The sequence below is a fragment of the Amblyraja radiata genome, chromosome 18, assembly GCF_010909765.2.
Source record: "Amblyraja radiata isolate CabotCenter1 chromosome 18, sAmbRad1.1.pri, whole genome shotgun sequence".
NCBI classification, from domain to species: Eukaryota; Metazoa; Chordata; class Chondrichthyes; order Rajiformes; family Rajidae; genus Amblyraja; species Amblyraja radiata.
In genome coordinates, this window is record NC_045973.1 from 14600853 (window position 1) to 14617437 (window position 16585).

General features: G+C 40.7%; 1 protein-coding gene across 6 annotated transcripts in view; it reads right to left on the minus strand.

The window, feature by feature from the left end:
- The window catches only part of chl1 (cell adhesion molecule L1 like), a 649066-nt gene that overhangs the window by 156837 nt on the left and 475644 nt on the right, over positions 1-16585 (minus strand). For all 6 annotated transcript variants that reach the window (XM_033036735.1, XM_033036736.1, XM_033036738.1 and 3 more), the window contains one exon: positions 8945-9060. In XM_033036735.1, coding sequence (XP_032892626.1) covers positions 8945-9060 — 116 coding nt within the window. The remainder of the gene's footprint in view (positions 1-8944; positions 9061-16585) is intronic.

The following is a 16585-nucleotide window of genomic DNA, read 5'->3' on the forward strand; positions in this document are numbered from 1 at the left end:
CACCACTTTGTGTTTTGCTCAAGATTCTAGCAAGATTTAAATGTCTTCATTTAAAATTAGTTCCTGTTTGGAGAAATTCACTAAATGTAATAAAATGACTACTATCCTTTGCTAAATAATATTTGTAACTTTTTGTTCCAAAGGGAAATTAGTGGCAGAAGCATGCTGTGCCTTTAATCTGGACTCTAATGGATTGTAACTATCCATAGAATACAGCTCTGACTTTAATACCATTATACCATCCAAGCTTATCACAAAACTCATGGGACTTGGTGTCAGCATTCATCTCTGCAACTCGATCCTCTGACTTCCTGACCAACAGACCCCAATCAGTGAGGATAGGTGACAAATCATCTTCTATGATAATCCTCAACACTAGTGCTTTGCAAGGAAGTGTTCACAGCCACCCTTTTCACTCCTTGCACACCCATGACTGTGCAGCCATGTATAAATCTAATTCAATTTTCAAATACGCAGACGACACCACCATTGTGGGGCGGATATCAAATAATGATGAAAACAGAGTATAGGAAGGAAATCAGGAGCTTGTGTCCTGGTGTCGAGACAACAACCTTTCTCTCAGTGTCAGCAAGACAAAGGAGATAGTGATCGACTTCAGGAAGCGAAGCAGTACACATACCCCAGTTTGCATTGATGGCGACGAAATAGAGATGATTGAATTCCTTGGAGTCAATATCAACCTCTCCTGGACCACCCATATTGAAGCAATGACTAAGAAAGCACACCAACGCCTCTGCTTTCTTCAAAGGCTTAGGAAGTTTGGCCTGTCCACTACAACTCTCACTAACATTTAAAGATGCACCATAGAAAGCATTTCATCAGGGTGTATCACAGCTTAGTTTGGTAACAGATCGCAAGAAATTGCAGCGAATTGTGGACGCAGTCTAAACCATCAAACAAACCAACCTCCCTTCTATTGAATCAATTTACACCTCAAGCTGCCTCGACAAGGCCAGCAGTATAATCAAGGACTTGTCGCACCCTGGCCAATCCCTCTTCTCCCCTCTCCCATAAGGCAAAATGTATAGAAGTGTAGAAATGCACATCTTCACATTCAGGGACAGTTTCTCCCCAGCTGTTATCAGGCAACTGAATCATCCTACCACAACCAGAGTGCAGTGCTGAACTACTATCTACTTCATTGCTGATGATCGGACTTTGCTGGCTTTACCTTGCACTAAACGTTATTCCATTATAACATATCCATACACTATAAATGAATCAATTGCAATCATTTTTTGTCTTTCTGCTGACTGGTTAGCATGCAACAAAAGCTTTTCATTGTACCTCAGTACACATGACAATAAACTAAACGGGTATTTTCCCTTTAAGATACCACCTAACCAACTGAGCATTTCCAGCATTTACTGTATTTTTGCTTTTCAGATTTCCAGTTTCTGTAATGATTAAGATTTTGATTTTGATTTTGTTACTTTTGTTCTGCAGAGAATGGTTCATTTGGAATTTTCATTTAGTCTGTTGGGGCTTTTCTGAGGCAAAGGCAAATGCTCGACAAGAACTGAGACTGTGAAGAATAGATACTCATAAAATTTATGCGCAACCGGTATGAAACCTGCAAGCAACTGATATGGATTTTACGTATATGCTTGGAATTACATTTGCAAGCTATTGAATCTATTATTATTATTGTAAAAATGAGAACCAGGGCAGGATGGTAATTTGCATTAATAGAAAGTAGTTATAAATGCTCTTTCTAATGATAATACATGATAATAATCCAAGCCGAGCTTTAGAGGAAAGAGAAGGGACAACAATTATTTTGTGGAACGATAATCTCTTTCTTCATCTGGGTGAGTCCTGTGATTCCCGATCCAAAGGTGAATAAAATAGATAAATTTTGTTACATTTCCATAATATGGCACAATGGCGCAGCTGGTGGAGCTGCTGTCTCACAGCGCCAAACACCCGGCTTCGATCCTGACCTCAGGTGCTGTCTGTGTGGAGTTTTCATATGCTCCCTGTGGCCACACAGGTTTCTTTAGGGTGATCCTATACCCTCCCCCACCCCAAAGATATGAGAGTCTGCGGGTTAATTGGCCTCTGTCAATTGCCGCTAGTATGTAGGAAGTGGATGTATGCAAGGAATGTATGCGTGTGGGGAATGTATGTGTGTAGGCAATCAATGATCTTGGTGGGGCACAGGGACAATTTCCATGCTGCCTTTCAATCAATTCATTAATCGATCCACTTTATTGATCTGCTATTAAGACTCAAATTATGATGTATCAAATATAACTTTTGGCTTTGCCTAAACTCCTCTTTGATTAGTATAACCAAATAATTTTCTTGGTGAATCGGTAAAATTAACATGTTCTTTCATTACAATTGTTCATTTTGGTATAATGTCTTAAATTCAGTATTTCATTAAAGGTTACAAAATATTTTTATTCAGTTATTAGGAAGATGAGGATGAATTACTTTAGTCAGAGGGTGATGAATATGTGGAATTCTTTGCCATAGGCTGTGGAGGCAGAGATAGATAGATTCTTGATTAGTACAAGTGTCAGAGGTTATCGGGAGAAGGCAGGAGAATGGGGTTAAGAGGGAGAGATAGATCAGCCATGTTTGAATGGCGGTTGACTTGATGGGCTGAATGGCCTAATTCTATTCCTTATGACCTTATGATCTAATTAGTTATAGACAGCACTGTCCCAACTGTTATTTATTACCCACCATTGCCTTTCAGAAGGTGTTGGTGAAAAACTGCAGCCTTTGTGTGTAATATTTTTCATTACTTATCGTATAAACATGCAAAATGAAAAACGCACAGCAGGGTTTAAGAATATTTCTGGATATATAATCTTGAGCAATGCTTGTTCAGCAAACAAAGCTTTGTGAATTTCAAAGCTTATGACATACCAATTTTTTTCCACTCTCAAATGCATCATTGCAAAATTTCTCTATTACTTTTAAACAGGAAATTGCAAGGATAAATTTAAATTAAACATGTATGTATTTAATGTTAAATCAACTGCAACAAATAGTGACGCATTTAAATTCAAATGTGCTAGGGTACAAGATAATAGAAACATAGAAAATAGGTGCAGGAGTAGGCCATTCAGCCCTTCGAGCCTGCACCGCCATTCAATATGATCATGGCTGATCATCCAACTCAGTATCCTGTACCTGCCTTCTCTCCTTACCCTCTGATCCCTTTAGCCACAAGGGCCACATCTAACTCCCACTTAAATATAGCCAATAAACTGGCCTCAACTACTTTCTGTGGCAGAGAATTCCACAGAAGGGGGAAACTTTTAGATCTCTTCCCCGTACGGGGACCCGACCTTTTCCCTGTTGGGTCTCCGTTGCCGTTGGGGCCTAGCACCGTGGAGCGGCCTCCAACCGGAACGACAGCTCAAGTCATGGAGCCTGCGGAGCTGCGGACCTACCATCGTGGAGCTGGCCGGCTTCGGAGCGTGGAGAGCTGTGGTGGCGCGCTGCTGCCACCCGACTCCGGTGAATGGTGACACCGGGAGCTCGCGGGTCCCCGGTGGGAGACCGCTTTGCGGGGCACCGGCAACGGCGACTTCTCCCCCCCGAATTGCGGGGTTGAGAGTGACCTGGAGCGGGGCCTTACATCGCCCGTCGCGGCTTTAAATGGCCGCGGACTTGCTAGCGCCCGCCGGGGGCTCCGACATCTGGACCTCCGCGGAGCAGGGCCTTACATCGCCCGGTACGGCTTTAAGTGGCCGTGGGACTTGCTAGCGCCCGCCGGGGGCTTTGACTTTGACTTCGGGAGAGGAATGGAGAGCAGGGGAGAGACAAGACTTTGCCTTCCATCACAGTGAGGAGGAGATTCACTGTGATGGATGTTTGTGTAAATTGTGTTGGTGTGTGTCTTGGTTCCTTTCTTGTATGATTGCAGAAACCAAATTTCGTTTGAACTTCATGTGAGGTTCAAATGACAAATAAACGGTATTGTATTGTATTGTATTGTATTGTATTGTATTGACTACTTGGGAATACACTGAATTCCATCGCGGAGCGGGCGATGCCTTACTGGGGATCGCCGTGTTTAACACCGTGGAGCTGTGGTTTGCAGAGCTTCCAGCCCTGGGTGGCACTAACAACATCGCGGAGTCCTAGGATCTTTTACTGAGGGTCGCCAGTGTTGAATCTCCGCCCATCTCGGCCTGTGGACTTCGGGAGCCGCAGTCTCCGGTAAGAAGTGGGCGATTCAGAAACTCCAAGCCGCTGAGAATGTTCTTCCGTTCCGACATCGTAGTTCGGATCATCCCGGCGAGAGGGCCTGAACATCAGGCCGCCGTAGTGGTGACTGCGGAGGGCTCAAAGGCCCCGACCACGGGTGAACAAAGAGGAAGATGACTGAAATGTATTGCCTTCCCTCACAGTGGAAAACGCTGATTCCGCTGTGTGGCGATCTTTATGTTAAATCCTATTGTGTATTGTGTTATTTTATTCGTATGGCTGTATGGTAACTGAAATCTCACTGTACCAATTGGTGCATGTGACAATAAATGTAACTTGAACTTGAATGCCCTACAAAATTCAATGGGAAATGATAACCAAATATCCTCCAGGCAGTTGAAGATCTCTCAAAGGATAGCACTGCTGAATGCATGTTTAACTGTAGTTATCCATGACATGATTTTGAAAATGGATTTACAGTGTAAATTCACAAATCTGGGTATTGCAGATCATCTGCTAAATCTTTCTGATGACATCATCAAGTTGACTAAGCAATTACAACATGATCACATTTCAAAGTTTCACTGGAATAAAATAAATAATATACAAAGAGATACCACAAAAACTCATCAAGATTCCAGTCTAGTGGGACAGGCAGCATCTCTGGAGAGAAGAAATGGGTGAAGTTTCGGGTTGAGACCTTTCTTCAGACGGGTCGCCCATTCCTTCTCTCCAGAGATGCTGCCTGTCCCTTTGAGTTACTCCAGCTTTTTGTGTCTATCTTCGGTTTAAACCAGCATCTGCAGTTCCTCCCTACACTTTCCAGTCTGGTGGGTTCACCTCCTAAAATCCGGTTGAGGTCTGACCATCAGTTCGTAGACCAAAGAAAGCGGGACTATATCCTGCAAATGAGCCAAACAATTAAATCCATGTTACCTAGAATAAAAACAAACCTTGTGCCATGCATTAGAAATAAAGCATTGAATGTTTATCAACGTCATATCAGATTTTTCATTATTACAGATTAACACAAATGTTTAGAAATTTGTCTTGGGTCACTAACATCGGCAGCTTTGCTTAGCCCATATTTAAATTCACTGAAGACAAGGAAGTAAAGTGCAGAAGAGAGTTGCAGCTGGCGACTGCTACTTGCATGTTCATTAAGGACCAGTGACCAAAGACAATTTTCTCTCCCATATGACCATTAATGATGATATATATATATGCTATCATGTGATGAATGGACTGCTCATGGAGAGCCTGGTTAATTCTGGAGAGAAGATAAACTAATTTATTGTGATATATTTGTACTGCCCATTGAGCCCATTATAAAACTCATGTTAAAGCGAAATATTAATAAACTTATTGCATGGTTATTAAAACCAACTAGTAACATTTGCACAAAATTGCCTTGGGAAGAAGAAACATTTCAGTGTGCTTGCCTTGATCTGTCCATTGTTATGCATCTCTTAAAAACAAATGCATCCATTTCTACAGTGAATATAAATTTGAGCAGAAATAAAGACAAAATAAAAAATGGTGTAAAAAGTGAAGAATAATTCACATTTACGGAAATCAATATTTGTTTCTTTGTGAGTAATACACTCAAACTGTGAAATTTGTCAATTGATCGTCTGAACGTGCTTGCGACCCAAACCTGCTCACTTTCCCAAACCAATACCAATTTCCTGCAGATTAATTTCTCATTTATTCCATGTTTACTTTCTTACAACATAAAAGGAGGCCATTTGGCTCATCAATGTCAGCTCAGAAGATTATTTTCCCATTCTTCTGAAGATAGACACAATTTCATGTTTCATGCATTTTTGTGTTTTTATGACTGTTTGCAGATCAATTTCCCTCCTGGGATAAAGAAAGTTCTATCGTATCATATCGTATCGTACAAAAAGCTGGAGTAACTCAACGGGTCAGACAGCATAGCATCTCCGGAGAAAAGGAATAAGTGATGTTCGGGTCGAGACACTACGAAACGTCACCTATTCCTTTTCTCCAGAGACACTGTCTGACTCGTTGAGATACTCCAGCTTTTTGTGTCTATCTTCGGTATAAACCAGCATCTGCAGTTCCTTCTAACACAGTCCCATTCTACCGCTCCCTTTCCTGTATCCCATTCACTCTCCCTTCTCTTCAACTCTCCCCGATTCTCCTAACACCCATCCACAGATGAGGCAATTTGCAGTTGCTAATAAATTTACCGATCGGCAGGTATTTGGGATGTGGGAGGAAACCAGAGCACATGGTCACAAGGAAAACAATCAAACTCCACCCTGCCAACATCGGAGGTCAGGATCGAACCATGGTCACCAGCATTGTGTGGCAACTGCTCTCCTTTCAGTGGATTAGATCGTGTGAGCACACAGCCGGTGGTTGACACTTGTACACTTGCACACTGGTTTAATTATCCTGGCTTTCCTGATCCTGGAGTTGGGCAGCAAGACATGGTGAGGCTTCAGCTGCGACTGGGCCTCGGCTGATGAGATGCTGCAGGCTCGACCTTAGAATGTCACAGGAGGCAAGGATTGGGAAGAAGGTCAACTCCAGTCAAAGCCTGTGCGACTTGACATGAGTTTGTAAACAATTTTGACAACAAAGTTATTTATAAGTTAACTGTAGATCAGCCATGATTGAATGGTGGAGTAGACTTGATGGAACAAATGGCCTAATTCTACTGCTATCCCTTATGATCTTATGACCCCAAGAAAATAAATTAATATACCTTGAAATTTTGCAAAATGTATTAAAAACATTAAAACACTATTACACTGGTTCAAATAATAAAGTAATTAAGTAATAAAGTAATGATGTTCTCCTCTGAAACTCTAGATTGATAAATCTCAATTCAATTGATTAGGGATTATCCCTCCTGGGATAAATAAAGTTCTCACTTATCATACCGTAAACCTGTGGCAATATTAACTTGAGGAGAATTATGAGAAATCCACTTTGATTGTATTAATCTGAACACCACAGAGAGTCCAGCAACAGAGTACTGCGATAGACAGAGTGACATGAGGCACTCTGCTCACCCCAGAGGATCAGTAAGTCCACCTGATTGCAGGATATACCTTCCTGTTAGGGGCTGAATGTGGGCAGTTCCATTTGGAGAGTGTCTGCCTCAGCCAGAATATTCAGAAGAATATTCAGTCCAATATTCTTAGAATAAAAAAGATAGTATAGAATGCCTTTTATTGTAATTCAAACAGCTTGGTTTGAACAAAATTGCATTTTCTACAGTCTTACATTACAAAAAAAAACCAAGACCCACACTTAACACAGTTTACTTAAACATCCATCGCAGTGAATCTCCCACACATCCTCACTGTGATGGAAGGCAAAGTCTTATCTCTTCCTTTTGTTCTTCTCCCGCGGTCCAGCAGTCCAACTGCACGTCGAGGCGAACTGGGGCTCCCGATGTTAAAGTCCCCGGCAGGCGATGGTAAGACCTGTGGCCGTCTAAGCCACGCGGGGCTATGTTAGGCCCCGCTCCGTGTCCTTTAAACCCCGCGATTCCAGCGGGAGAAGTTGCCGTTGCGGGAGCTCCGAAAAGCGGTCTCCCACCAGGGACCTGCGAGCTCCCGATGTCACCGTCCACCGGGCCTGTGGCCGGAGCCTCCGAAGCTCCGAAGTCGGGTCGCATCGGCGCGCCACCACAGCTCTTCCTGTTTCAAAATCAGCCAGCTCCGCGATGGCAGGTCCGCAGGCTCCACAACTGGAGCCATCAAGTTGATCCCGTCCGGAGGCCGCCGCCGGCTCCACAATGTTAGGCCCAACGACACCGGAGACCCGACAGGGAAAAAGTCGGGTCCCTGAACAGGGTAGAGACTAACGGTCCCCCCCCCCCCCCCCCCCCCCCCCCCCCACCACCACCCCCCACATATACACAGCTAAAGAAAAATAATAAAACTAGGGTCAAGACATACATTTAACGATACAAAAAGTTCAAAAAAAGACATGGACTGTAGTCGAGCCGCTGCCGTTAGGCGCTGCCACACCACATATGCAACCAGACAAATTATTTCTCACAACTGCAAATACATGTATATTGCTCCTCTGTGCAGTAGAATCCCATAAATAAACATGTTGGATTTGGTGCCAAAGGTGTGGGGAGAAGGTGTGGGTCGGTGACTGTATGCATCCATTACCCCATTCATTACCCCATTCATTACCCAATTCATTACCCCATTCTATGCCTCATTACTTTGTTTCAAATTGGTGATTGGTGATCAAAGAAAGATCTCAAATGATTTATATAATTTATCCCCAATGGCCAAGCTTGAGACCTCTTCTATGATGATCTACCTTCCATTGGACACTTCCAGAGTGTTTGTAGGTCAGCAAGAGCAGAATCAGCAAAAGTAAATTTCAATGGGGTCATAATAAAGTTTTTCTCCTACTCCATTGAAGGATTCGGGAGGGAGCCTTTTTAATGAGATTAGTCTTGCTATTTTTCCATGACTACCATATTTTTCATTTGTAATTAAATGGGTCTTGGTCGCACATAATGCCCCATGATGCTGAAAATGATATATTACCATGATTTCACTCGCAACTTATTTAGCATTCATAACTAGAGATATCTTACTGTAAAATTCAAGATGATAACCTAACCTTGCAACCTAAATTCAAAAAGCTATTTTTAAAGAAAACTAATGAACATTTGGATACGCAATACCTCTGGAACAATGCAGACTTATACATGAACAATTAGACAATGATGCAGAGGAAAATTTACCTTATAACCTCCCAGGTGTCCGTGAATTTTTTCTTTTGGTACTTCATACCATCTGACTTTAATTAAAGTACTGCTCATGATTTCAACAGCAACATTCAAAGGTTCAGCTTCAGGAACTGTTGAAACAAATGGAGAATCTCAAGATTATTTTAGAACATTGCAAAATAAGTCAATATTTTGTTCACTCTTATTGCCCGTGTACTTTTGTTTGCTCTTTCACATACAAATAACACCAATTTATCAGGTCTTGTGCTATGTTACATAAAAATTGAATTCACAAGTGACATTTTTTCATATCATGACAATATCAGACAAAAATCCACTTTATTTGTGTAGTTGAGACTTCTTGAAAATACAGTTGTGCATATGCAAAAGGTAAATATGATCTGCATTTAGTTAAGTAACGTGACTGATTTTAATTACTGCAAAAAAATGCTTGAATCTCCCTTCACTGACAATTAGGGATGGATAGCGAATGTTGCCCATTGATCAGAAGCTTAAAAGAAACTAAAATAAAATTTATATTCTATGCCAGCAACAGTATAATAATGGATGGGATTTATATAGCACCTTTCTAATACTCAAGACCGTGATGTTCTAAAATGTATCTGACCACTTCAAAATTAAGTTTATTAATTTTCTTTTAGCTAAAATGACTTGCCTCCAGGGAGAAATTAGTACAGTAACTAGCAGTTGAAAGGATACTGAAGAGGTTTAATACAGTTTTTCATCAGAATATCTCAACTCCATCCTCGAGTTCTGATCTTAGAAGTAGGGATTAAAATAAGAAGCTCAAGTCATCAACTGTGCAATGTGCCATTATGATTATTTTAATGAGTTTTCTTTTAGACCCTCTTCCTCCTAACCCCATTCTCCTGCCTTCTCCCCATAACCCCTGACACCCGTACTTTGTCATGCTTTGAATGCAACTCTCAGCAGACAATCCGCACTTACAAACAACTTTTCCCTTGAATGTACCTTATTTCAATGAACTGCAATTCTCTCCACTTTCTTTCAGTGTCAGAAAATCATCCTTATTGTGTGCCATGGAAAATATTTAGTTTTCTTCTGGCGGGAATGTTTTCAAATCTGGGAAAGGTTTACTTATAAAATGTAAACGGTTCAGGGCATAGTAGACACTCAGAACCTTTCTCCCAGGATGGGAAAATCATATACTAGCGGACACAGCTCTATGTCCAGAACAAGGGGTCACAGTTTAAGGATAAGGGGGAAATCTTTTAGGACCGAGATGAGGAAAACTTTTTTCACACAGAGAGTGGTGAATCTCTGGAATTCTCTCCCGCAGAAGGTAGTTGAGGCCAGTTCATTGGCTATATTTAAGAGGGAGTTAGATGTGGCCCTTGTGGCTAAAGGGATCAGGGGGTATGGAGAGAAGGCAGGTACAGGATACTGAGTTGGATGATCAGCCATGATCATATTGAATGGCGGTGCAGGCTCGAAGGGCCGAATGGCCTACTCCTGCACCTATTTTCTATGTTTCTATGTTTCTATGTTTAGTGGGGCAGGATGCGAGGTTGCGTCTTTACACAGAGCGTGGTGAGTGCTTGGAATGTATTGCCAGGGTTGGTGGTTGAGGCAGATATGATAGTGGCATTTAAGAGGCCTCTGGATGGGCACATGGATATGGAGGAATAGAGGGAAATGGTTTATGACTAGGCCTTGTAGTCATGTTCTGCACATATATTGCAGGCCAAAGGGCCTGTTCTTATACTGCACTGTTCTAGTTCTTTGTTCTTACCCTTACAATATAGGAGACCATTCAGTCCACCAAGTTCAAGCCAGCACACACCAGACTAATTTTACCTCTTTTTTCTGTATCCCTTCAAATTATTCTCTCTCTCTGTCACACATACCTCTAAGCTTTTTTTCTTTCACCGGGTATGGTTATGGTTGCATTGGACCAGCTTAACTAGAAATGCAGCTCCTTTAGTTTAGTTTAGTTTAGAGATACCGTGGAACTAGGCTCTTCAGCCCACTGAGTCCACACTGACCAGCGATCACCCGTACACTAGTCCTAGCCTGTACACAAGAGACAATTTACAGATGCCAATTAACCTACAAACCTGCACATCTTTGGAATGGGGGATGAAATCAGAGCACCTGGAGAAAACCCACGTGGTCACAGGAGGAACATACAAACTCCGTGCAGACAGCACCCATAGTCAGGTTCGAACCTGGGTCTCTGGCGTTTTAAGGCAGTAACTCCTCCGCTGCCGCCAGTGTGCTGTCCTTCTGGAGCACGTCCTCAGGAGGGCCGTTATCCTGTCCTGAAGTCTTTGCAGTATCCAATGCTCTTAAACATTCCATGATATAACTTGTGGCAATTAAATGGACAATGGACTAGCTCCATGATTATTTCAAATCAAAAGGGTAAGCATCTTTGTGAAAGCTTTGATTTAAGGACCCAAATGCTCTGCACCAATTGTTCAGGACAGATCTGTTCTTGGAGCCCTTTCTTCCTACCCCAGTTACCAGTTTAATCATCTATCAGCATTCACGAACAGAAGAGGCAAGTTATCTTCTCCACTGGAGTCTGCACAGTTTGAGATGCATTTCATTGTACAATTACGTTTGTAGTGCAATCAACCTTGCCCGTGGGTTATAAATATGTGCCTTCTCCTTCCAGAAAGAAATGTACATTGACAAATTTCTAATCCTGCAGCTTTAATGAAGCATGAACATAACTATACTGAAGATTAGTCAACTCTTGTCAATAATTAATGTGAACAATTAGAGAACCCCAGATTGATTTTGAATTACACTGATTAACTGATTTGCAAATGTTATTGCAAATAAAAGCGTTTATTTCTCCATTCTGGAGTTTGCTTTAACCAAGGAACAAAATACCTCTACATCACAAATCATTTCTGCCAGGGTCCAAAAGAGATATTCCCACAGCATATACGTTTATGTTTAGAGATACAGCATGGAAACAGGCCCTGTGGACAACTTTGTCCATGCTATCCATTCAATAATAACTCGTTCAAGCTAGTTCTATGATATGTGCAACAATATATTGTAGTTGGACAACAGAAAATGCTGAGAGATAATTTTATTTCTTATAAACTCTCCTTCCTACAAAATGGAGACATTCTTACAACATACTTAAATCAGTTTTAAAGCTTCCAGTAGGTACTGACACCTTCTTACGATGTGCTAGAAAAAACTATTCCTGCTGTACCAGCAATCCTGTTTCCAAAAGGCAGTTTTCGAGACAGAGAAGAAGTACTGCAGTATAAATAGAGAAAAACAACTCTGACATAAATCAGTGTCAAAAGACTTTTGAGATAATTTCAAGGTGAAGTCGGAGAATCTACTGGTTGAGCTAATTGACATCATTAAAGTGTCAGCAAACGTTTTTTTCATTGGTTTTCAACACCCTACAAAATGGAGGAACAGGAGTACACGTGCCAGATTATTGTTTGCTCATCTTGTTCCGTGGATAAACAGAACAGCTGGTCAGAGCTCTAGTCACTAACACAGTGCCTATCATTAGAACACAAGAAAGACTCTATTTAGTACATTTCAGGACCTGAGGACATTTTGGAGCACATTATAGCCAAATAAGTACTTTTATAGTTGCTGTGGTAATACTGGAAACTCAACAATACTGGAAAATCAAATTGTCTTAACTGAAACAAGAAAGTCAGACAGTATCCATTAAAACCATTACAACCTAAAGAACAGCAGTTATATTTTGTGACACACGTGAAATTAAACTGTTAAAATTAGTAGCTGATAAAGGGGAGAAAATGTTTGCTTTTATGGTGAAAAAGTCAATTAAATGCATTGCTAAACCCATTATAGATTGCTTAGATCACACTGATCCAAGTAATTTTAATTTATCTCAAATATTTCTTGGAAGTATTGTATGTGTTAATGTTCCAAGGAAAAAAAGTAAAGAACCACCTTGAAGGGAATTTATTCATTAAATGCTATTAGCCAGTTAGATAGGTTTGAATGAATTATATCTTTAATTCGAACGATTAAAAAAAAAAGAAAAGAAAAGATGAAAATGAATAAATAAAAGGAAAATTATATATATACATATATATATACATAAATACATACACACATACATACATATACATGCACATATATACATACATACATATACACATATACACACATACACATAACATATATGTACATACATAAATTAAAACATCAAAATCCAATTTCAACATAATACACATTAGACTCGTTCGAAAAAGGATAGGAAGAAGCCTATGCTTGTCAAGTCCCACCCCCATTCTTCACCATTAACAAATGCAAAATCCAATAAAATAAACTAAACAGACAATGCAAATAAAACTACTCCAATCAAGCTATTAAGAAAAAAAGAACCAAAAAAGAAAAGAACAAAAAGAACAAGCACCATTAGCATCTGTGAGATTTACATTCTCCTTCCTCATTACTGTACTTTTCAAAGATATATCTTTTGTACATTTTTTTAAATTGCATTATATTCATACTTTGTTTAATCGTTTCATCAAGACCATTCCACAAAACCACCCCACAAATGGAAATACACATACTTTTTAAATTGGTCCGAGCATAATGCTGTTTCAAGTTTAGTTTCCCTCTAAAGTTATAACCCCCCTCTCTGTCTTTGAACAGTTTTTGTATGTTTACAGGTAGCAGTTTATTTTTTGCTTTATGAATTATTTGTGCAGTCTTAAATTCTACCAGATCCTTAATCTTTAAGGTGTGTAATTTTAAATACAGTATATTGGTGTGTTCATGATATCCTACATTGTTTACTATACAAATAGCTCTTTTCTGTAGTGTACTTAGTGATTGTAAGGTGGTTTTGTAGGTGTTGCCCCATACTTCCACACAGTAATCTAAATACGGTAACACAAGCGAGCTGTACAGAATATACAGTGCTCTCTCATTCAAAACATGCCTTGCGTTCCCCATCATTCCAATACTCCATGCTACTTTTGCTCTCACATGTTTTATATGGGGTTTCCAGCAGATTTTGTGATCAAGAATCACACCCAGAAATTTATTTTCATACACTCTTTCTATTTCAACATTATTTATCATTACTTTTACTTGTGTATTTATTTTGCGTTTTCCAAACAGCATAAGTTTGGTTTTGTTTACATTTAATGATTATTTATTCAAATCAAACCATGTTTTTAGTTTACTAATTTCTGCTGTGACCACCTCCAAAAGCTGCTGCAAATTGTCCCCATCACAGAAAATATTAGTGTCATCTGCAAATAACACAAATTTCAAGAGGTTTGACACCCTACATATATCATTAATATACAAAATAAATAATTTGGGGCCCAAAACCGACCCCTGTGGGACTCCACAAGTTATTTCTAAGCATGTTGATTTGCAGTCCCCTATTTGCACAAACTGATGTCTTTTACTTATGTAGCTTCTCATCCACGCTAGTACAACCCCTCTGATTCCATACTTTTCCAGTTTTTTGATTAGCAAATGATGATCAATTGTATCGAATGCTTTTTTCAAATCTATAAATACACCCACTGCATATTTCTTGTTATCTATAGAACTGGTAATGTCTATAATTAACTCCATTAATGCCATGGATGTCGATCTGTTTGACCTGAATCCATATTGACTATCAACTAGCAATTCGTGCTTCTCGATAAAGTTATCTAATCTACTTACATACAGTTTTTCTAATATTTTTGAGAACTGAGAGAGTAACGACACCGGCCTGTAATTTGTAAATTGATTTCTGTCTCCAGCTTTGTATAGTGGGATGACTTTGGCAGTTTTCATTTCACATGGAAATACACCAGTTTTGAAAAGATAAATTGCAAATATAAGTTAAGGGTTTTACAATTACACCAATGATTACCTTGATTAAAGCCATATCAATGCCATTCCAGTCTGTAGACCTTTTATTCTTACAATTACTAACAATGTCAATAATCTCCTTTTCATCAGCTGCTTTCAAAAACATTGAGTTTGGGTTGCTGTCTAACAAATCCACAACCTTCCCCTCTCCTTCTTCTGACTGTGGATTATCGATTTCTTCTGCCAGTTTTGGTCCCACACTTACAAAAAATTTGTTAAACCCATTAACCACATCATTCATATCGCTTACAGTTGTATCATTGTCTTCAAAATACTGAGGGTAGTTTATATTCATTGATCCATTCCTGATAATATTATTTAACACATTCCATATGCCCTTGATATTATTTTTATTATCGTTTAATATTTTATTATAATAATCTTTCTTACATATCCTCATAATGCTAGTCAATTTGTTTTTGTATCTTTTATATTTACTTTCTGCTTCTATAGTTCTGAATTTTATGAATTCTTTATACAAGATATTCTTTTTTTGAAGAAATGGTTGAAGAAATGATGGTTCTATTTTGGACATTCATTCTTAGATCCTGGACTTTGCTTTCAGAGAACCACAATTAGGGTACTCAGCAAATGATTATTTTATTAATCATTAATACAATGAAGGTATCGCTAGAGTTTTGGATCCTAAATATTAACGGTTTCTCTTGGACAGATGCTGCCTCACCTGCTGAGTATTTCAGCACATCATGTTCTCAGTTCAAATTACATATTGTAGTGGAGATCGATTCTATTATTGATGACGGCCTACAACATTGCCAGGAGGCAGGTGGATCCTGCAGGGTTTGGAGAAACTGATTGGATGGGCAAGGATGAGGTTTAAGCCAGGAAAATCAAGGTCACTGGTGCTGAAGAAGGGCAAAGTCATGGACAGGTTCCGCTTCAGCATCGAAGGGTCACCAATCCCAACTGTCTCCGAAAAGCCAGTGAAGAGTCTTGGCAAGGTGTTTAACAGCAGCCTGAAGGATACAGCATCTGTCCAGGCAACCTGTCAGGAGCTGGAGAGCTGGTTGAGAGCAGTGGACCGGTCAGGGCTTCCCGGCAAGTTCAAGGCATGGATTTACCAGCATGGTATCCTGCCAAGGATACTCTGGCCACTGCTTGTCTACGAAGTCCCAATATCCATCGTAGAGAGATTGGACAGGAAAGTCAGCAGCTTTCTCAGAAGGTGGCTGGGACTGCCCAGGAGCCTTAGCAGCATCGCCCTTTACGGAAATAACACCAAGCTCCAGCTGCCCCTGAAGTCCCTGGAGGAGGAGTTCAAGGTGACTCGGGCCAGAGAGGTGATGATGTACAGGGACTCCAGCGACCCCAAGGTGGCTCAAGCAGGGGTGGAGGTGAAAACTGGGAGGAAGTGGAGAGCCGGCGAAGCCGTGCTGCAAGCAGAGTCCCGGATACGCCACAGAGTCCTGGTGGGAGCAGTGACTCGGGGAAGAGCAGGCCTGGGAATCTTCCCATCTCCCCAGTTTGACAAGGCCAAGGGGAAGGAGAGGCGCAGGCTGGTCCAGGAGGAAGTGAGGGCAGTGGTGGAGGAGGAGAGGTGTACCAGAGCAGTTGGATTGAGGCAGCAGGGAGCCTGGACAAGGTGGGAGCAGGCCATGGACCGAAAAGTCACATGGACTGAGCTCTGGCAGGCTGAACCACAGCGCATCAAGTTCCTGGTCCAGGCAGTGTATGATGTCCTGCCCAGCCCATCGAACCTCTTCATCTTGGGCAAAGCGGAATCTCCAGATTGCCCGCAATGTTCAGGCAAGGGGA